At 33.9% G+C, this 21,992-nt stretch overlaps 2 protein-coding genes and 1 pseudogene across 3 annotated transcripts; all 3 read right to left on the bottom strand.

Annotated features, from left to right (window-relative positions):
* The window catches only part of LOC118034633 (VIN3-like protein 1), a 47,155-nt pseudogene extending 37,327 nt beyond the window's left edge, over positions 1-9,828 (bottom strand).
* LOC118047985 (VIN3-like protein 1) lies at positions 5,125-10,031 on the bottom strand. Of its 2 annotated transcripts, XM_073409953.1 has the most exons (4): positions 9,837-10,031; positions 7,652-8,291; positions 6,820-7,130; positions 5,125-6,718 (listed from the first exon to the last, which is right to left on the bottom strand). In XM_073409953.1, the coding sequence occupies exons 2-4, from the start codon at positions 8,107-8,109 to the stop codon at positions 5,529-5,531; spliced, it is 1,959 nt and encodes a 652-aa protein (XP_073266054.1). In that variant the 5' UTR covers positions 8,110-8,291; positions 9,837-10,031; the 3' UTR covers positions 5,125-5,528. The 2 variants fall into 2 exon arrangements, with proteins under 2 accessions (XP_073266054.1, XP_073266055.1); XM_073409954.1 differs by lacking the exon at positions 9,837-10,031 and having other exon boundaries at positions 6,820-7,179; positions 7,652-7,839.
* Positions 10,032-17,881: 7,850 nt separating this feature from the next.
* On the bottom strand, positions 17,882-20,831 carry LOC118048008 (bark storage protein A). The gene is made up of 5 exons (XM_035057509.2): positions 20,377-20,831; positions 20,040-20,107; positions 19,790-19,945; positions 18,437-18,688; positions 17,882-18,347 (listed from the first exon to the last, which is right to left on the bottom strand). Exons 1-5 carry the CDS (start codon positions 20,615-20,617, stop codon positions 18,009-18,011), a joined length of 1,056 nt encoding a protein of 351 aa, XP_034913400.1. The 5' UTR covers positions 20,618-20,831; the 3' UTR covers positions 17,882-18,008.
* Positions 20,832-21,992: the final 1,161 nt, after the last annotated feature.

Below are 21,992 nucleotides of genomic sequence, written 5' to 3'. Positions count from 1 at the left end.
TTTCAACCTCATCTCCACTAATCAGCTCTCCTTGATCCCCATGCAAAATCATCACCCTTTTATTTGGACATTCCGAAGCAATATGCCCATGTCCCAAGCACTTGAAGCACTTGATGTCCCGAGACCTCCTAGGGTGTTGAGGTTCTGTCACCTTCTCCTTTCCCTTCAAAGAATCAGAACTGGTATTCCCCTTGCTAAACTCCACCTTCTCATCTCGTTTAGGTGTGCTCCATGTTCGTGTAGGCATAGAAACAGCCCTTGTCGCACTTGACGTAGTTACACTAGTTCGGACACCTCCTCGTCTCTGCTGCCTCTCTACACGAGTTGCAAGCTTTATAACTTCCTCAAGGAAGATGTACGGTTGTAACTCAACAACATTAGCTATATCCTTCCTCAACCCTCCAAGAAATCTAGCTATTGTTTGCTCTTGAGGTTCCATCAATTCACATCGAATCTGCAGCAATTCAAACTCTTTCACATACTCTTCCACAGTCAAAGATCCCTGTCGCAAAGTCTGAAGTCTGATGTATAGCTCCTGTTTATAGTAATCAGGAACAAATCTCTTCTTCATCACTCTTTTCATAGTTGCCCATGTTGCAATCTCCTCCTCTTCATCCCTTCTCCTCTGAATCTTTACGTTTTCCCACCATAAAAGAGCATAATCTGTAAACTCAAGTGCTGCCACCTTGCACTTCCTTTCTTCAGAATATTCATACCATTCAAACACCTTTTCAACCTTCTGAATCCACTCCAAGTATTCCTCAGGTGAACTACTTCCTCTAAACGGTGGAATCTTAAGTTTGAGACCATTAGGAGGATTATAATTCTGCCTTCTTGGTCTGACCCTATCATCAGCCTCATCATCCCCATTTGGATCTTCGTCAGCTTCTATAATATCATTTCGTGGCACCCTAAGTGCTTGCCTCGGTTGGGGTTGCAAATTATTTCTTTGCATCCTTTGCATAAGGATATTCAACTGTTCACGAATTCCAGTCATCTCATCCCGAATCTCAGCATGAGATCGTTGTAAGCCCATGACCTGTGCCTGTTCCAAACTTAACCCTCTTGGCAAATCCTCTTTATCTCCAGCCATAGTTAAGTCTGTCAACCTCAATTCCAGCAAACCTTTCTTCTTGTTTTTGTTGTTTTTGGCTGCTGTCTTAGATCGCAACTGATGCTCTGATACCAGATGATGTGCCGTGAATGATTTGAAAATCGGCAACAATGATTATAATGAAAATGGATGAAGGATGGGTCTAGTTGTGTTGTCTTTCTTTTGGTATTTAGGATGGATTGTAGTGATTTAAGGTAAATAAGATGGAGATAGACTAGAATGATACTTTGATAAGTCGATCTGGACGCCACAAAGATCAATCTAGGATTTCGACGCCACACTCTTTGTGATTGAAGAGTGATAAGTCAGGTAGGGTTCTTCACAAAACGAATTTGGAAGAACAACTCTTAATTCTCTGAATTAAGTTTTCAAATCTTGGCCAAAAGTGTTTATTTCATTTTCTGATACATATTTATCTTTGGAACATCCCTCCAAAGTTAGGTGAATTCAACATGACAGAAGTCAAGCCTAAAAACTAGACTTTTAATAAAGCAAGTAGACAAATTTAACTAACACACGTTTTTTGTTGACATTTCTAAAACATATGCAGACGAAATTTAAAACAGCCATAACTTTTGACACAAAAGTCCAATGCACTCATGGTTGGACAATATAGAAAGATCACGTTCTGAACTTGAATTTTACCTACATAAATCTTGTTTTCACATGCATTGGATGACTTCAAATTCGGGTTCAAATCCATCTACTGTTCTGACCGTAAACAGCATCAATTCCTTCACTTGCATTATCAATCCAAATACAAGTAGCCCAGCATGAAAAGAACCATTAAGGGCTTTTCCCATCTCCAAATTCCAATTGTAGGCAAATAAGCACCCTTGAACCAATTTCAAACTGATTGCTAATTTTTAACTCCGATGCAGCTTCAATCATTGCAATTTGATTCGTCAAGGCCCGTTGTAGTTGTTTCGCTCTCGCTCTTGTCATTGGACCATCTGAATCCTCTTGCATATTAGATTTAGCTTTACGAGATGGATTATAATTCCCATGATGCACATCATATTGTTTCCATCTACATGTCTAAATGCACTTAATATAGTAGTAGTATAAGAAATTTGTCTAGTATTATATCAGTCTGGACAAGACTCTATTTTTTACTTATATTTGGAGCTATAAAACTCAAACTAAGTCAAGACTAGTTCTATTTGAAAGGTAACATCCATACCTACAACTTTTATAAAGACACCAACTCCAAATTACATTGATTTAAGGCTCTAAATTAACAATTATACAAGCACCTGAAATTTGTTCAGTACTATATTTGTTTGGACCTTTACTTAGTGTTTTTCTCATATCTAGAGTTATACAACTCTAAATAAGTCAAACTCAATTGCATTTGAAATATAGCATTCATACCTACAACTTTCATAAAGACACTAACTTCAAATTATATTATTTGCAAGTTGTAATTTCATATAGAAGTTGGCTAGTAAGACTATTAGAATTTTAATTACATGAGAGATAAATTTCACAAGCACACTAAGTGTTTTCATGCATCTCAACATCATTATCCTTACTCCATGTTCATTCTTCCACTTGTACAAGAACATATAATTCATCAACCTAATTAAAACTCATTTTAACCACCACTTCTATTTCACATAGCTTGTTCAAAAACATAATATTATCACTTATAACCTAATTTTTCTACCCTCCTCTTAAGTTAAAATAGGTTGCCCTATACGTAAGATTTTCTTTTCAATTTTTTCAATGTTCTTCCATCATTTGTTTTTGGCTTAAGCCTTTTTATTAACATCCTAACTCATTTGTTCAAAGAAACTCTGATTTTCTACACATTTTCAAGAATTCTGGAATCACAACGGTTTTTCAATTATCCTTTACTAACAATGAAATCAAAGAAGAAAACTAAAGAACACTTTTATTAATAATTTCAAGTTCAAATTGAAGAATTCTTACCAATTTCTTCTTCAATTGTTCTTCCTCTTCATCATTCATACTTGTCCCTCAAGTTCCTCTCCTCCAACCAAGCTTTCTAATTTCAACCTAAATGTGTTTCTCTCCTCACAAGCCCATGTGCAAGCTTTAATCTGACAATTTGAAAGGATTTTCTCAAATGGTTTTTAAAGAGAGGCAAGAGAGAAGCCTCTTCCTCTCTTTTTAGTTATTGTCTAGTGTGAACAATAGCAGCTACTATAGTTACATTAGGTTTTTTTGGGTCAATTACTATTATATCCCAACTCCCCCCCCCCTCAATTTTGGTTTCTTGCATAGGTCCAACACTGTGTCTTTATTTTCAGAACCTTTTCAAACTCCAACTGACCTTAAAATTTAACTCAAGGTAAAACCATATGTCTTAAGACCCCATGTAAACTTTCAACTTGATCCAATAGTCAGATTGAAAAATACATTCAATATTGTAAAATTAGACAGTAAAAACATTTCGCACCAAAATCCGAATTTTGTATACAATATAATTTACTTGTGTCTTAGACTAATTCTTTGGAGATTCCTATTTATAATTACCATAAAATTTTCCTGAGAGTTCTTACCACTTTCAGTCCCAATAGCGCGATTGTGTGCCTAGATTATATCGAAATTCAACGTTTCTCGTGCAAAGGGTCATGCGTTGATTTATTTGACATTTCTTTCTATTTTACATATAATATCATCTCATTTACAAAATTTCCTCCTTTGAACTATATTTTTTACCCGGTTAAGGATTTTTCGTGATTTATCGTTAGTCGATATTTCTCATACTATTTTATTACTTTATCTTCTTTGAATTTTAAATTAATCTCCCAAAAATGTTTATCTCAATTCATAAGATTTTCTCCCTAATTTATCATTTTTCAATAATAGTTACCCCTATTTAATCCAAATTTATCTATTTTTGACTAGAGGTTTATAATTTGACATACTCAGCTCCATCGTGGAAGAATCACCACTAGCACAACAGCCCTCATCATTAAAGATGCAAGAAAAGCCCTCTCTTAGTCTTTCTACATATCTTTTCCCCCCATCACGGCTCCCTCCTCGTCCACACACTCCCACACCACACTAAAATTCTAAAAGAAAAATTCAAAATCATTAATACAAACATAAATTCAATTAGAAACCCCTAATTTGAAAAGGAAGAAACAGAAAATCACCATTGAAAATTGTACGCAAAAGCCCATGTTTTCTGTCTCCAATTTATCTTCTCGTTGCGTGCTTAGAGAGAGGAAAGGAAGGGTTATTAAGAGAAGGGAAGATAGAAATCAAAAGAGAGGCAAAATTGTCTTCCCCATCAAAGCTTTCTCTCTTTCATGAAAAAAATCGATGATAGATGAAAATAAACTTGGCGCATATCAGTCACGACAGAAAAAAGAAGAATAAAAAAGATTAAGAAACCCAAAACACCCTCTCTAAATCACCAAGCCATCCAACACACTCAAGAGTATAATTGTCATTATACTATTATAATCCACTGTTAAAGCACACAACCTATATTACACAAATGAATCACTTAGTTTTTTAATTAAAATAAATGTGTACATCTACAATGCTATCCACATTTTTTTAGTTAATAGTTAATAATTATATTTTCTTATCTCCAATAACGTATTAGATCCATTAATCTAAAAATAATGAGTCATATAAACAATTGCATAATCATACTTAATTAGGTTTTATTTTTAGGATGATCCTATTAGAGATTATAAATTTTACAGTACATTTTAAAAAAACATCTCTACTATGGCATAAAATATAATTTCACGAGTCAAATAGCTAGTTAATAGATATAATAGATATAGTGCAAATTAAACTCTCAATTCTTAAAAAATCTTTGGGTTGCACTCCATAAATCTCCTGAGCTTTCGGGTCCTGTAAACCATCTAATTTGTCTTTTGAGAATCCATGTTTTCAAATTTGGCTTCTCCGGTGGCAAGCTTCTTAGGTCAGAAAACGTAGTCTCAGCATGTGTTCCATTAGATCGATCAGACAAGTTATAATAAGATGCGGACAAGAGGAAGAGTTCTACAATCTTGACATCCAATCAACTAGCAACTTTCGAAGTCCACCTAGACTACAAGACTCGTAAAATCCGCCATGAATTAGTGTGCCCTTCTTTGATTTAAAGGATAAATAATAACACCACGTCAAATTTTGAACAATTTAAAAATAAGGCAGCATGAAGCCTCGTGGGCGCTATAGCACAAAGCTTCTCGTGCAAGGAGCCTTGCCTTCCAAGAAAAATGCAACCGTAGCCGCAATCAGCAACCGATCTTTTTGCCGGACAAACTTGTCAGCGATTTAAATGAATCACTTCTGATAGTGATCGAGAAAAAAAGGCCTGTACAAAGAACGGCAAAAGAATCTAGAGGAAATTTATCGCACAGAAGAAATAATCATCAAGTATATGGCAATCATGTGTTTTGGAATGAGCCGTCTTGATTTAATGCCACAGCTTGCCACAGAATCCATTCCGTGGCCTCTTGCTGGATATGATATCTGAAAAGGAGTCAACCAACTGTCCTCCCAGGCTACTAGGATCATCAATCAGAGTTTGGATAAAGGTGTTAACCACTCTACGTTCTTGTTCCGTTGATCTCAAACTAAACCATGTCAGCAATTTCAACCTAAATTCCTGGTTAATGTAACCCTCACATTCCAACCACCGGATTGTCTTCACGCAGTACTCAAAGTTCTCATCCAGGTAACCTGAACCACTGGACACACGGAATGGTGATTCATTTATCAAAGTGCTATCACAGTCATGCAAGTCTTCATTCGTGTGTGCAGCCCTTTTCCTGCACAACTCTGACAGGGAATCAACAGTGGGCACTTCCCTGCTTGGCCCATGCATCCAGGTCTGGGAGTCACCAGTACCATGAGATCTTGCTAAATGATTTTTCTCTACATCATGGGAAGCAGCATCATCATCTGCCTCAATAGCCTGCTCCAAAGTGCACCCATTATCCTCATCACGGGAGGACTCAAATGGAGTCAGCTCTTCATTCAAATCAGGCACTGAGACAACATTTAAGTCTAGCCCATGTGAAATAGATGGCACTAGATCTTCTGAAGTTTGAGGCTTGACCACTTTGCCGCCTCCACAGCATTTTTTAGTATCAGCACTGCAGAAACCTTCAAAGCAGCCTTGCTGTTGAGCCCCAGCCAGATGAAGAATCTTTCCAAGGTCACGAACCATGAATCCAGAAGAATTAACAGCAGGTGTAGTTTTGGAATCCCTATTGTAACTAGAAGTATATCCTCCAGTGACAGTATTCCCTTTCTTACCATTCCTTGCACCTGAAGGATTAGGATTTTTTTGAATTATCTCTATGCTCTTGGTAAAACACTTAGCCTCGGAGTGACCCAAGTCACCAGCCTCTGTATAAGAAACAATCCGAAAAGTATACTCTGTGCAGGGCTGTAGATTGGAAATCAAAATCCTTCTCTGAGATCTTGGAAACATGCAAATAGGTTCTTTTGCATGTGTCTCTTCTCTACTCTTGCAATACCAGAGCTTGTAGCCCTTAATATCATCAGACAATGCAGTAGACAATTCAATTAAAATAATTACAACAGATGAGGATTTCACTTCTTCAAATAAGAATCTGCAAGCAGCAGGAAGGGAATCCTCTGTGGAAAAGACAGACATTTGATTATTCATTTAAGTTTTCCATGTTCTCAATTTAAAACAACTAGGATCACAGCAAAGAATCCTACTTATGAACTCTAACCTCTGCAATTTGGGCTTGCACTAGAAATGGTAGTGAGCCATTCATCTGCCTTTTCAATTGCAAGAGAGCAAAGTTTCTGTACATCACCAGCGACAGAGAGTCTGCTGACAATGCCACGTGCCATCTTGGCAGAAACACCATCTACTGGACCTACTTCTGTTTCTATTTTAGCCTTGGCATCCTTGACAATTCCATGCAGTTCTTTAAACCTTGAAGTCCCATCAAGTAGCCTGTAGCTCAAGTATATCCTATAACAGAGCACATCAAGTCTACGAGCATCCTTTGCTATAATTAGATGCTTCTTCCAACTTCTGTCAGTATTAATCAAATCACAGCAACACATCAGTCCACGTTCAAACCCTATTTTAGAAAATACAAAAATTAATCAGCAGTTATTGCTTATTACTTCATTTCCAGGTACATTCTAAAACAGAACCAGAAAAACCACCCTCTTGACAAGCCATTAGATCTCTGAACTCAGTCTATATCATTGTAATCATTTCCCAGCAATAAAGACACATTAAAGAATTGGGAACAGCAATTGAACGTAGCAATGTCTAAGTGATGTGAATACAGAATTTCATGCATCAGTAAAGAACACTTTCTTCCATACAAATAAAGCTTTTCCTTTTCCTTTTCTTTTTCTTTTATAGAACACGCACAGATTTTTCATAAAATGACAAGAAATTTGTTACAAGGTACCACTGTACCAATGGAGAAAACTCTGGGCAGTTCAACACATAAAACAAGTGTTTGCATAACTGATTAGATGCCAGAATAAACCAACTAGTTCAGGAATGTAGAAATCATAAAAAGCATGGAATTTACTTACCCGAGAATCCCTGATACTTTACCACAAGAAGCACAACAATAACTGCCATCTAACTGCATCAATTGGCCAAGGTCAACAACCCCGACCTTTTCACGTTGAAGGGCACACTCAATATGACAAGATAGCTCACAGGAGTCCCCCTGACCATTGTCAGATGTGCAAACCAACCAGAGACTAGGGTCTTTATTGTCATCAAATAAATGACAAATACAGCAAGAGCATCTCTTGCAAAATGCGTCGTCAATGGATAGAACAGCTCTACAAGCTGAATTTTTACATATCCATGAGTTTGAAAATCCAAACTCAGATGACTGCTCAGAAGAAGGTACAAGTCGCATTGGGTTTTCCCCCTTTCTTTGTTGCTTCTTAAAAGAAGGTTGATTATTGGGACTAGAAGCAGCTTTTTTGGATTCCTGCTTCTTGGTAGTTTTGTTACCTGTCTTCAGAAGTTCTGTCATTTTGCTTTTTGATGAAGCTGTTTGTTTCTTTTCTTTGTCAAAGCAAGTTCGAAGAAGTTCCTTTTTGGGACCAGATTTTCGAAACTCTTGAAGGAGTTCTGGACTTCTAGAAGCATCATCTGAATTACCATTTTTTTCCGGGGTGCTTTGCACACTGGAAGAAAGGCTTTGAACACCAGAAACTGGAAAGAAACAGCAAACCAATCTAAAAAATGAGTCTTTGCAGAAAACGGAACACATTTTTTCAAGTAAGAAATTCATCTGATCAGTGCATGTAAACATGATAGAAGCTGTCTAACTATATTTATAAAGTTGCATTGACAAGGTAGGCAATATGGTTCTTTCTTCGTAATTCAACCGACTCAACTATTCATCATATCTTCACCCTTTAATGCCTTCAATTTAGCTATATCTACCCTTTATCAAGGCATTGCTATTTCTAAATGCATATTTGATGCGCACCTCAATTCTCTTTTGTACCACAAACAAAATCCTATTTTTAAAAAAACTCACCTTCTTTGTTAGTTAATTTCTAACCACTCCACTGTTTTACAGAAGAACAATTTTATTAACATTGTATATGAATAGAATTGCAAAATGGAGAACGAGTTATCCTACAAATAAAAGATTACAAAACCAAGACAACAAGAACTAAAGAATTAAGAGCCGTACAATGCCTTTGAATGTGAGGCAAAGAAACTCCTAACACAGCCATCAAAGCATTAAATCATAGATGCATAACGGTAATAAAATGTAATTATATCCAACATAACTATTTGGCTAGAAATATTTTCAATGTCTTAATCCATCACACAGTACACGAACTGAAAAATAAACGTGTAAACATGGCACTTTCAAAACTTTTTTCTACGCTCCCCTCTAAAACGTAAAGAAATGACAGTAAAAAAGAGAAAGAGGTAGTTTATCATGTATTTGGGTGTTATATCAGCCAAAGATAAGTACCATCGAATCAGATCATATTCATAAAACAGTTCATCATCAAGGTAAGAAGCTGTTAAAAATTGCTACAGCTGCCATGAGCAGCAGCAGCAAGGCTAGCTAGCTCATGAAACTGACTGACTATGGAAACATTCCTTCAGCACCCTGCTTGCTCTGTACAATTGCGATCGCAACTACTTAATATTCTATAGAAAAGATAAGCGAGCATACCTTTAGCAAGGAATGTATCCTCTAAGTCCATTTTAAACCAGGTCAGGTCCGCACACTAACTTTAGCCGCCCTAGCCTACCTGTCACAATAGATTCAAACACCACTATATGCCTCAAAATTTCATTGCAAGTCTTTTCTTCATTTTTATTTAGCCAAAAACACAACAAATTGCAAATGATTTGCAAACTGAAATTTTGCAAGAAAAATGTCATCACCAAACAGTAACTATTCTTTTTTAAAAAAAGTTACGTTTTTTAAAATAAGAGAATTTTTCCCGCAATGAATACGAATGAAATAAAAATAAAATTACTGTAAGATAAACTTATCAAAGGCTGAATTAAGGAAGGAAACCTAGTATTTAAATTGCAGTACATTACCGTGAATATATACATTAATCAAAGGAAATGATTTACAGCAAAGAAAATTCACCAAACTTGAGACGTAGTTTTGAGAAAGAAAATAAAAAATAACAGATCTGAGGCAACAACCAATCAAAACGAAAATTCGAAAGCAGGAAATAAAATGCGAGAGAGAGAGGGTGAGATAGTACTTAGTACCTGTGGAATCTAGGGTTTTTTAAAAAGGGCCAAAGTCAAAGAATCTGTTTAAAAGAGGACACGAGTCCAAGGCGAGAGAGAGCAAATTTATCTCTTCGAGATAATTGTTTTTAGTAGTCTCTTGAGAGGAGAGGTGTTCACGTGCTCGGGAGGATGATGACGAGGAGGAGATAGTCACGCGCAATTAGAAGCAGTTGGTTCTGTTTAAAGGCAAGGGTGCTTTGTGCTGGATGGGAAAAAAAAATGTAATGGAATAATTTTATGGTGTCAAAAAATAAAATTACTATTAGTTATTTTCTGTTTTTATATGAAAAAAAAATACAAAAAAAAAAACTTATAACCCACAATACATGATAAGAATATCTCTCTCTCTTTTTTCTTTTTTTTTAAGATGAGCCTAGAAAATAACTACTGGAATATTACTAGTAACTTATTTAAGCACTATAAAACTTCTTGGACATGAATCATCATCAATTGTTTCAATTTGAGAGTGTTTTTGCTTTCATTTTAAAAGCATGTGTTACTTCTGTTATTTTTTTTTATTTTTTTTCGAAAGTTTTTTTTACACATTTTTTCTATGGAGTTGATGTAAGTATGTTTATTGGATTTGGCTCCCCTAGTTACATAATATATCATTGTCATGATCTAATTTTAAATTCCTCTAAAATTATATTTTACTTTAATACAAAAAAAAGGTTGAAAAATAAAAATACAAAAAGACATGGGATTTGGTTCGGCAAGAACAACAAGTTAAATAAAGACCTAAATACATAAATAAGGGATGAAAAGATAAATATGGATCTTTGACAATATTGGAAACTTAATAACACCCTTGAAGGACTTAAATGTGAAAGGCAATGCAAATTCAAGATTAACTTAAATGACTATTGGATTAATTTGTATAAAAATTAAGTTTGAGGACTTAATTAAATTTTTAATAGGCTAATTTGAATTAGTTATGAGCCTAATTAAAGGATTAATTAATTTTATAAATTAATTTAGGTCAAAATTAAAATAATTAATTAAACACAAGGACTTAATTGGATATTTAATAGGTCAAATTAGTTTTATTAAGGAATTAATTGGTGAAAAATTAAGTTTGAAATCTTAATGAGAAGATTGGAATTTTGGAGGATCAAATTTAATTTTTACAATGATTTGTCATTAATAGCTCATTATAAATTGTTAACATGATCATATTAATTATCTTATTTAAGTAAAACCAAACTTTTAAATATTGTCAGGAATTCATAATGCTAACTTATGTTAACAACAAATCAAGTTCCTTTTATAACATAGGTGTAGGTAATATCATACGGTTGGGCTATGAAAGTGTCAAGCATTTGTTGTACAAAGTGTTATACAACACAAATCTAGATTAACCATTTAACAAGCAAGGTATTAAGAATTGGTAAGAAAAAAATATAAGACATGTTAATATTAAACATTAAGGTCCATATTGAGTTTACACTATATTTATTCTTACACCATTAGTGTAACCTTTTCACCTTGACATAATAAACTTAGCTAAACATAATGAAGAAGAGAAACATAAATAAACAAAATAAGAACATAAATAAGATAAAAGTTAACTAAGTACAGGAAAGGAAATGAAAAGCATAAACAAGATATTAATGAAAGCAAAACTTAAGAATTACAAAAAAAAAAAATATAAAGAGAGAGTAAGAGCAAGTTCTTGATCTGAACAACCAAGCCCCTAAATGCATGGCAAATGCCTCCTTTTACACTTCTAATAGCTCGCATCTCATAACTCAATTCCTGACCCAATCATCATGGGTTTTCAATTTCCACACTTATACCCACTTTTATCAACCACAATATTTACGATATGCATTATATAACAAGATATCATTATGAATAGATAAAAATAAATAAGTATAATTACATCGGCATAAAGCATGATTATATGAACTACATGGTTACATTCATTCAGTCAAGTTTAAAAATTAATTATACAAATTAAGTTATACAAACATTTTCATATTTACAAAATACAAGGGTATACTCCCTAGAAACTAGATTACAAGAAAGGAGCATAAGCTAGGATCTACTCTTGTCGTGCATGTGATGATCCTGAAACAAAATACATATTATTGAAAGGTAAATATTACAATAAATATGACAACATGAACATCTAACAATTTAACAAAGTAACATGTATTCATAGTTCATTTGCCTCTCCCTTCTAGTTTTCCTTTTTATTATTATTATAATCCTTTCCTTGTCCAACTATTATTAATTGTTCCCTCTGCCACTTTCAACCTTCATTATAGACTCTATGAGAGATTGAACATGATCATTTTTTTGTTTATCACATTACCGATACCAATATCACAAGTACCATCACCATCACTCCATATGAGTCATTCCAAGGTATCCTAACATACACTAAATGTATGTTAGTCCATACATGGTGATCCCCTTACCCGGGATCCTAACATACACTATATGTATGCTAGTCCAATTATGACGATCCCCTTACCCGGGATCCTAACATACACTAAATGTATGCTGGGGGATACATGGTGATCCCCTTACCCGGGATCCTAACATACACTAAATGTATGTTAGTCCATACATGATGATCCCATTACCCGGGATCTTAACATACACTAAATGTATGCTAGTTTACGCCTCAAATCGCACTTCTCATATTTCCTTTGTCAGTGATAATTTCATCATTTAGCAATTTACACAACTTTTCACCTTGAATACCCATACATTCAGAAATTCACATTTCACATTTCACATTGGTAATATAAATAAATCATGGAAATTAACTAGGAAGTATAGGTGCGATTCACCTACCTGAAATAGAAGCTCTATTCGTACTCCTCTGCTGTTGCTGTTGTTGTTGCCCCACGCCTGTGGTCCCTCCTGAAATTCACAGGTTTATCCCATAAGTTCTTCTCACTCACGGATATGTTTTATTATAAACATATCAACAACCAATAAGTCTTTCTTTCAGTCATCATTTCTTTATACATATATTTGAACTATTTCTACTTAAAATCCGAACTGTTACGTCTCTTTTTTAAACTGTTACTGTCTCATTTTTGAACTGTTACTGTCTAGATATTTTTTGAACTGTTACTGTCTAGCCATTTTTGAACTGTAATTGTCTCATTTGGTGACCCATAACTGGAGTTCTATAACTCCAAATTGAGCAAGATCAATTTCATTTATTAGCCAACATTCAAAACTACAATTTCTATAAGGAATCTGATCCTAATTCTTTCATCCTCCTACCTGAAATCTCTTGAAAATCAAGATACGAAACTGTACAGATTCGTCAGCCTTTCTATTTACACACAACACAAGAAGTTCTTTAATTTAGTAACTCATACTTTTTCCTCAATTTAAGTCTAAGAACTAAAATCTATAGTTTAACATCCAGACATCAATTCAAAATCAACTTGAAATGACTCATAAAAACAGGTTTAGAATACCTTACCCGATACGCATCAAAGTTTTGATCCCTCTTTTTTTTTTTCTTTTTAATAGCAGCCGGCCCTTCCCTCTTCTCTTCTTGTTAACCCCTTTCCCACCAGTGTTTTATTTTACCTACAACCCTTAATCTTAGATGGTTTGTAAAAATGAACATAAAACTCCCTCTTTTCTTTCTTTACGTGATCTCCAGATCTGTTTTTTTTTTTTTTGACAAAAGGAGTACTTATGCTCTATAATTATTCTTATTTGCATTTAGGCCCCATCTTCTTTAAGTGTATTTGTTTTGCCCCCTTTTCTTTCTAATTTAGTTTATTTCCTTTAAATTTAATCCAGCCTTGATTTTTATTTTTTTCTCGGGATTTACATCTTGACTTGGTAAAAATCCTTATCTTCTTGTCTGAATAAAACGTCTTTTCTAGCATCAGAACTAGAATCACCTATACTCATGAAAGTTATAGGAAATTGTCTTGTATTTTCAGGAAAAAAAAATAGAGCTATTTGAACTTCTAGAACTCGAGATATAGGTTGAACACTGATTCACTGAACATTGTTGGGTTGCAGGACAGATTCGGACTTCTCCGTTGTTGCTATAATTTGAACTTGAAAACCGCCTTTTTAAATCTTGTACTCGGCATGAAAGTTGTAGGCTTATGTCTTACCGAATCTGTCCAAAACATTGAGGTCATTTAGACATCTAGAACTCGAGATATGAACCAATTATCGAACAGTGTTCCAGTTTGGACTGCACCAACATCTCTTTTCTAAGTTTGGCCCTCTCTTTGTCCTTTCAATTTCAATACTTAAACTCATCAATCAATCCTTTCATTTATGTGATAGGCCTGCATTTAAGATGAATATTTACCATAAATTAAAGGTATCTTATATTATTATGTATGTTATTATAAAACATGCTTTAGTTAAGGAGTTATTGATACTTCAAGTGCAAAATGATGATATAAAACCTTGATAAAAATGCACTTTTAAGTACTAATCAATATACTGCAAGAAACGAAAACAACAGAAAGAAAGTGAATTTCAAAAGTTGACTCAAAAGAGACTCGTTTACGACGAGTTAAGTTCGAATTTGGAACCTAAAGTTAGTGATGTCTAATTGAGCTAAAATTTCAGATATAGAGCGATATCAACCCAAATAGACAGAATATGATGTTTGAGCAATTTACGATAAGGTTTAATATACTGACGCAAAAACAATATGAATTAGACGTGATTAGACCCGAAATTGAAAACCAAATCAAACGATATCCAATTGACCCCAAACTTAATACGTCATGCTATTAGGGCCCTAGTAATAAGTGTATCCAATTTGAGCTAATTCCAATTTGATTTGGTCCAATTTCCACTTGTTTAGTTTTCTACTACAGAAAACCAATAAATGTCTCTTTGAAAGATTTTCTTTTCTTTTTCTTTTTTTTATGCTACTGATATATTTTGGACAGTAACCAAAAAAAAAACTTTGTTTTTATATGCTTCAAAAATCAAGGAGAAGAAGAAATTGGACACTAAGGAATTTTTGCAAAAACAACAAGAAATGAAAATTTCAGAAGGATATAACCTAATTAATGGAGCCAAGCTCTGATACCAAATAATGCGAACCTTATGATCACATGGTCACGCAACCCATACATAAGGACACCAATTCCCGGAAAGCCAAGTAAATCAGGTTTGATAGGAGTGTGACACAAAGATAACTTGTACCTGGACACTAGAACTATTGGAAACGGAGACCCTCACCCAACAAATATTGATTCCTGAATGAGAAGTATAAGGATGATGCCACGAAGATAGTTGTTCTTCGATTAGTCGTTTTTTAGTTTTTTAGAAAACCATGGAAGGGAGATTATCTCATCAACACACACACACACACACACACACACAAAGTGTGGCAAATAAGAAGTTTTATTAATCTGAATTGTCTAACTTACATGTCTGGTTATGCCTTTATTTATACTCACTCTAGACCTAAATAAAAACTAATGGACCCCCCTTAGGTGGACTTATATGAAGCCCACTTACAATTGATCCAAATAAAGTAATAATAACCTAAAGACTAAGAAGAAAATAATACAAATCCAAAAATTACCATCCTAAATAAGCTAGAATCAAATTTCTCACCATTAAGAAGTCCCAAATAGACTAGGAAATCTTATCTGAAGGTAGAATTTATTCTGAAGTCTTTTTTTCTTCTAGAATGAATAAGGAATCCTTGTAAGAAAAGGATTTTGAAATATTTATGAATCCTTGCTACACATGAAAACTATGTTACAGCCCATTAAAGATCTTTGGAGAAATAGGAGATTCCCAAAATAAGTTGTCACTTCCTTTTAGGAAAAGAATCATAGCCAAATAAAAAGTCCACAAGTCAAAAGAAAGTAAATAACAAAACTCGTACAAGCTCTGTTGACCCATGTTTGGATGCTTTTCCAAACTCTGATTGACTTGATATTGTAATCTAAGGTAGGAAAATATGTTAGGAGACTTCATGTAAAATTTCAGCCCCGTTTAATGTTTGGATTGAGATTTATAACTGTTGCTGTAAAATTGGATAGTTGCACATTTTATATCAAAATCTAAATTTGACCTAGCTTGGATTGTATCATCTTGGGAGCAAAACTAGGTTCTCCTTCCTACATGAAACTTGTAGCCTCGTGTCTTATCTTTTCAACGAGACCTATTTTGCTTGAAATGGAGTTCTATAACTTCAAATATAGCTAAAAATTTAAGGAGAGGTCAAACAGTAACAGTTTAATTTTTTTAGACAGTAACAGTTGGACAATCCGTTATGTTGAATCACCTAAAACTTGTAAATTGGTAACTTCTGTTTGGAATTGTTTTTGAATTACAGAATGTTGAATTATGAAGGTAGTATGTATATATGGGTGTGTGTATGATCAAGACTTTAAATTTAAATTAGTGTAGCTATTGGTACAAGTGAAATTATGAAAAATAGACGGGAGCAGGGGACGACTAGCAAAGCACAGTTTTTAGGTAGGTGTCTGACACTTCGATTTCTATTTTAAAGTCTTGTGTAATTCTTTAACTTAGTCCCTAATAAGATGTAGTTCAATTTTTTATATTTATATGTAGTGTTTGAATGATGAATGGACCAGTGTTCTGGTTTGGAACTGTAGTGTTTGAATGATGAATGGACTAGTGTCCTGGTTTGGAACTGGTGCCCTGTGAATGGGATGATGGTTGGACTAGTGCCCTAGTTTGGAATTGGTGCCTTGTGAATGGGCTGATGGTTGGACAAGTATTCTGGTTTGGAACTGGCACCATGCAAAAGGGCGATCAATAGAATTAGTTATTATTGGACAAGATAGGTGTGCAGGCATATGGGAAATATATAAATTGATGAATAAAAGTATTAAAAAGCAAATTGTTAGTGTAATGAAAAATATACTAGATTACCTTAATTAATTTAATTATGTTTATGCAAATTACTATGCAGGTTCATCTCAGCAGCGTAACCCTTAGATGATGCATGGGTGTTCCTTCTGTATAGTTACTTAAGTTAATAGGAAGATGGAAGAATTTTCCCTTTGGGTTGTATATAATAATACTCCTAAATTGTATGTATAAAGTTATATAGTGTTATTTTTGTTAAAACTGTAAGTAGTAAATTAAAATTTAAAATCTTTATTATGCTAATGTATGAATGCAATTACAATGATTAATTAATTGTTACCTCTTAAATTCTAGGATTCTTCTCATTTTTATAACTTGATAATTGTGTGACTTTTATCTTAAAAGTTTATAGTTTGAGACTTGGAATGATTGGATTGTGTATGAACAATAAATACAGAATGTGTACAAATAATTTGTCAATAACTTGGGATCTTTTGGCATAGGGGAAACTCTGTCAAAATTTTGGTAGAAATTTTAATAAATTGTGTATAAGTTCAATAAAGAAAAAAAAAATTTACCATGTTTTTTTTTTTAAGGTTGATGCATTGGTTTCAGGACGGGAAATGTTACATATTGCTTATTTTTTTTATCATTTACAGAGTTATCGCCTATAAAATTATTACTTGCAAGCTATCGCTTACTGGTTCCAAGTTTTAAAGATTATGAGAACTTGATAAAACTAAAATGTAATAATTTGAGTTTTTATTGAGTTGCGTGTGGACTTCATCTTCCTAGCCATTTGCATTATATAGTCTAGTGATATCAACTTCCGGTAACCTCTCATTTCTTGTATGTCAATAATAACTTTGATCTTTTAGAGTTATTTTTATAATTTCACAAACATAGGAGTTATAAGAGTTATTGCTGCCTTTTAATATATATATATATATATATATAGTTTATTATAATTGCTCACATTCTACTTATGTGCATGTTTTATACACACACACTCTTGTTTTCTAAGTTTATCTTGATGATCCAATTATCCGATAATTATCTTTTAACCTTAAGTATATCCCATTTCATATTTTGATTCAGCCATAGCATGCAATTGATTTTCCTAAGTAGCAATGTTGCATCAATTTAACATATTAAATTTACAGATAGGAAATTTGAATCGGGGAAAATATTAAGATGATTAAGAAAGATGCTACAAAGAAAGAAACATATTTATGAGCAAGTACAGTTCAATTTTTAGGAAGACAGGAGTTTTATTCCTAATTACTGATGTGGTAGCACTTCAGAATCAGAAGGTGCCTTATTCGGTAGTTCCAACTACGGAAACAATAAGGTAATGAATCTAAGTGAAGCATCTACAGCATTTTGAGCAGCCAGGGATGCAAAGATGTCTGCTTCGTTGGAAACTGCAGAACCCCCACCTGCTAAATCAGACAGAGCCCTAATTGCAATGAATGGAATCTGTTGTTGATGACAAACCAGGGCAACTGCAGCGCTTTCCATGTCGATTGGAGTTATATTGAATTTAGAGTTGAGGAATTCGCGATAAGCACTGTTATCAACAAAAGCATTTGCACTAGCCCCTCTCTTCACTCTCACCGCTTTCGGTGCTCTTGGTAAACAGGTTGAATTAACACATCCCTGAAACGTCATCCCCTGTGCATGTTGCAAAACCAAATTATTGACTTTATTGTTAATCAACTTAATAGGAAATAAAATTAGAAAGAAAGGTTCAGCTCTAATACCTCAATTCTCTTTGCGACTTTAAAGTAATGCTTGTTGACAGGAACCCAGAAGGAATGCTGCCTAACTTCTGGAATTCCATCTGCTGGAAATACCTCTTCTGGTTGGTACCAAACATTGTTTAAGAAGTTATCTATAGGCTTCCCATTTTCTGAGGCATTTTGGTAGTTGGCAAATCTTAGATAACCGATTTCCCTGGTGTAGTCTCCATTAGATTCTAAGGCCAGTTCTTCATTAGGCCCATCTCCATATCTCTACTCATTTTCAAATGAAGAAAAGAGTTATTGACTAGCTGGACTAATTAAATAAAAGCTTAAACGAGAGTAAAGCAAAGCAGAATATGCTGTTGTAATGATAAAATTTACTATAAAAAAACAAAGAAATTGAAGAATATGTTGCCGGGGAAAGTCTTGTGATGTTAATAATAGTTTGCTTGTTTGACAATCGACTAGAAAACCAGGGCATTGCAGCAATAATTATATAGCAGAAACCAGGGCAGCACCCCCATCAAGAAGATTCTACAAGACAACTTCAAAATCAAAAAGAAACAAAGGACGGTGTTGATATTGTTATTTGTCAAAGAATCAAGAGAAAGAGGAGTATGGGGGACTGCCATTCAACCTCTGGATGCCTTCTGTTTTTAGTTTTCAATTCTAATAGTTGGAGGATTATTGAATATGTTAGAAAAGCAATTAAAAAAAAAAAAAAAAACAGAGAGCAAGGCAGCCACTTGATCTTGAGAGCTATAGCGCACAAGTTCGATCACTCTGTCTCAAGTTAAATCACGTAAAAAATATAATCTAAAAAAGAAAAGAAAATGACTGTCTTTATTGGATGGAAAGAGTAGATTTCTTAAATCAAAATTACTATTTTCTGAATCCATTAATTTTCATTGAATGCCACTAAGAAAATAACGAAAACAGCCAAAAATTCACTTGGTAGACTTTCAACAGTTGAAATAATAAATAAATTAATTAAAAACTAAACATTCGGTTGTAAAAATCATTAAAGTTTAGATACTTGTATGTATCTTAATCATAAAACTTAAATGAGAATAGGGAATTCCAATTTTCTTTTCTAAACAATTTCTTAATTCAATCCTTTAGTAGTACTTTTCATTAAAGGCAGCAATGATAGACAGAAACGAGAACAAACCAGAAAAAAAAAAAAAAAAAAAAGGTGAAACATAATTCAGCCTCTCCCATTCCCATTTCCCTCTAAAAAGAAGGAAAAGGAAATGGAAGCAGAAAGATCCAAAATCAGGGTGGAAGAATGTCAGTAAGATTCTGAAATTGTTTTCTCATCCTTCAAAATAGCAAGGGCTGGAGAAATGGTTTTACTGTATTCCTTCCTACCTGCCAATTCCAAAGGCCTGTATGTGCCCAGTATTGTGGGATAGTCACATCTCCAATTTGGAGTTGAGGATTTGCATTTCCTGCAATTCCATAGTGGAGGACACCTTTCACCTTAAATAGAATTAACAGTAACTGTGTGGTGATACCTGCATTCAGCTACACAAATAAGAAAATAAGATAAATTTCTACACAAACCTAAATGTATTAAACATGTATGGAATAGGAAAATAGGATCATCATTATGCCATACCATGCTTAATCCAGTCATAACTATTATAACCCTTTCATTTTCTACCTTCCCAAACCTAAATCTTTTTCCTGTGGGAACCAAAGTGAAAAGAGAAATATATAATTAGTATAGTTAAGGAACACAAATCAAGAAGAACCACTTCACATTAGTCATATCACCCGTGTTATATGTAAGATCTAATGTAAGGAAGTCTTAATATCAATATCTACATGAGAATAGAACTGTGAAGATCTAAAGAAATTAATTATCAATACCCAGAAGATGATTACAATGATCATGCTAAAAGCAACCTTAGCTGAAAAATATACATAGATAGTAGAAATATATTGGTGGTTACCGAAATAGTCCAAGTAAGGAACTTCGAGATCAGCTACAAAACTTGGAGATTGGAGAAGAGGGTTCATCTCAAAGCTATTTGGCACTATAATTCCTAAGTAGGGACCCTTCTCATTCACTTTATCAATCTCTTGCGTTGTAGCTGTTGAAATTGCACCATAGGCTCTACCACTAGTTGAGCTGCAAACCCCCCAAACCAAAATAACGAACCCCAGCATTATCACCTTCAAATGCTTCCTCATTATTCTCTTTTCCTCCACTTAAAAAGAAATCCTTCAAGGTTTACAACATTACGCATGCGGCATGCCCATATATGTTGATATTTCATTGAATCTGTCAATGGAAACCTAACGAGAATAGTCATGGTCAATAGTACGGGTTGTGTGAATTCGAGTTGGCTTATAAGAACGTGAAGCTTTGAATTCAACGAGGTTATCTAGGGAAGTCGGAACCTTGGATAAGCCGCCAAGGGTTTGGATGTTATGAGTCAATAAAAGTAGGCCCCGTTTTTCATCCTTGTCCATGCATTTCTTTAATTATAGTGTTATCTTCACGCAGTGGCAGAGCCACGCAGCAGCAAAAAAGGGCAATTGTCCCCTTAGTTTTTTTAAAAAAATATATCTTTTATATTAGAATATTAATATAAAGCAAGCCCCGTTTTTCATCCTTGTCCATGCATTTCTTTGATTAGAGTGATCTTCACGCAGTGGCAGAGCCACGCAGGAGCAAAAAAATTAAGGGCAATTTTAAAAAAATATATCTTTTATATTAGAATATTAATATAATAGTATGGTAAGAGGTTGATACACATTGTTATTATTGTTGACTTGTATCTTAATATTAATATAATAGTATATGTAATATATGTGCAGCACCATAGATGGAGGCATGGCAAAAGGCCGGGGTGGGCTTTAGCCCGAGTCAAGATTTTATTAATATTTTTTAATTAGTTTTATGTAAAAAAAAGTTATAATTCTCAATTAAGTTATTAAAAAAATTCTGAAAATTTACGTGAAGCATTCTAATATGATGCTTTAGCTTGTGTTAAAATTTCAGAATTTTTAAAGAAATTTAGAAATTTGATGAAAAATCACAATTTGATCAGTTTTACGTTATTGGATGTAATTTTCAATCCGACCATCAGATCGAGTTGAAATTTTACGAGGAATCTTAAAATATATTGAATAAAATCTAGTTAAGATTTTAGGATGAACGGAGCTTGATAGTGCTAACAAAAAAAAAGACCGTTAAATAAAAGCAAAATGACTCATTAAGAGTAAAATGATTATTTGTCATTCAAAAATAAAACAAATCAGCTCCTCCTTTCTTTTATATGTTGCCGACTGAGCAGAAGCAGAATAGAAGAAGAAAGAAAAGAAAAGGTGAGAGAGAAATAGAAAAAAGTAAGGGAAAAACATAAAAAAAAATTCCAAAAAAAAAAATAAGAAGTAAGAGAATAACCTTGTAAACTTACAAAGTCCAACTTATAAAACACTAATATAGGAAAGAATCAAGTGAAGGAAGAAGGAATTAAAAGAGGGAAAATTTTTAATTACTTTATTTTCTCAGTTACATGAGATTGTTATTTTATCCCGGTTGAAAGGTTGTTACAATATC

Source organism: Populus alba, chromosome 6 (genome assembly GCF_005239225.2).
Source record: "Populus alba chromosome 6, ASM523922v2, whole genome shotgun sequence".
Lineage (NCBI taxonomy): Eukaryota > Viridiplantae > Streptophyta > Magnoliopsida > Malpighiales > Salicaceae > Populus > Populus alba.
This window is presented reverse-complemented; position numbering and strand designations above follow the sequence as displayed.

Excerpts from the sequence above, each read along its gene's own strand:
- LOC118047985 (XM_073409953.1), bottom strand. The coding sequence starts at position 8,109 with ATGACAGAACTTCTGAAGACAGGTAACAAAACTACCAAGAAGCAGGAA. Across the intron at positions 7,131-7,651 it reads AAAGTATCAGGGATTCTCGG|AAGTTGGAAGAAGCATCTAA; the intron begins GTAAGTAAATTC and ends TAATACTGACAG. Across the intron at positions 6,719-6,819 it reads TGCAAGCCCAAATTGCAGAG|AGGATTCCCTTCCTGCTGCT; the intron begins GTTAGAGTTCAT and ends TCTTTTCCACAG.
- LOC118048008 (XM_035057509.2), bottom strand. The coding sequence starts at position 20,617 with ATGAGGAAGCATTTGAAGGTGATAATGCTGGGGTTCGTTATTTTGGTT. Across the intron at positions 20,108-20,376 it reads TCCTTACTTGGACTATTTCG|GAAAAAGATTTAGGTTTGGG; the intron begins GTAACCACCAAT and ends TGGTTCCCACAG. Across the intron at positions 18,689-19,789 it reads CAGGCCTTTGGAATTGGCAG|AGATATGGAGATGGGCCTAA; the intron begins GTAGGAAGGAAT and ends GAAAATGAGTAG.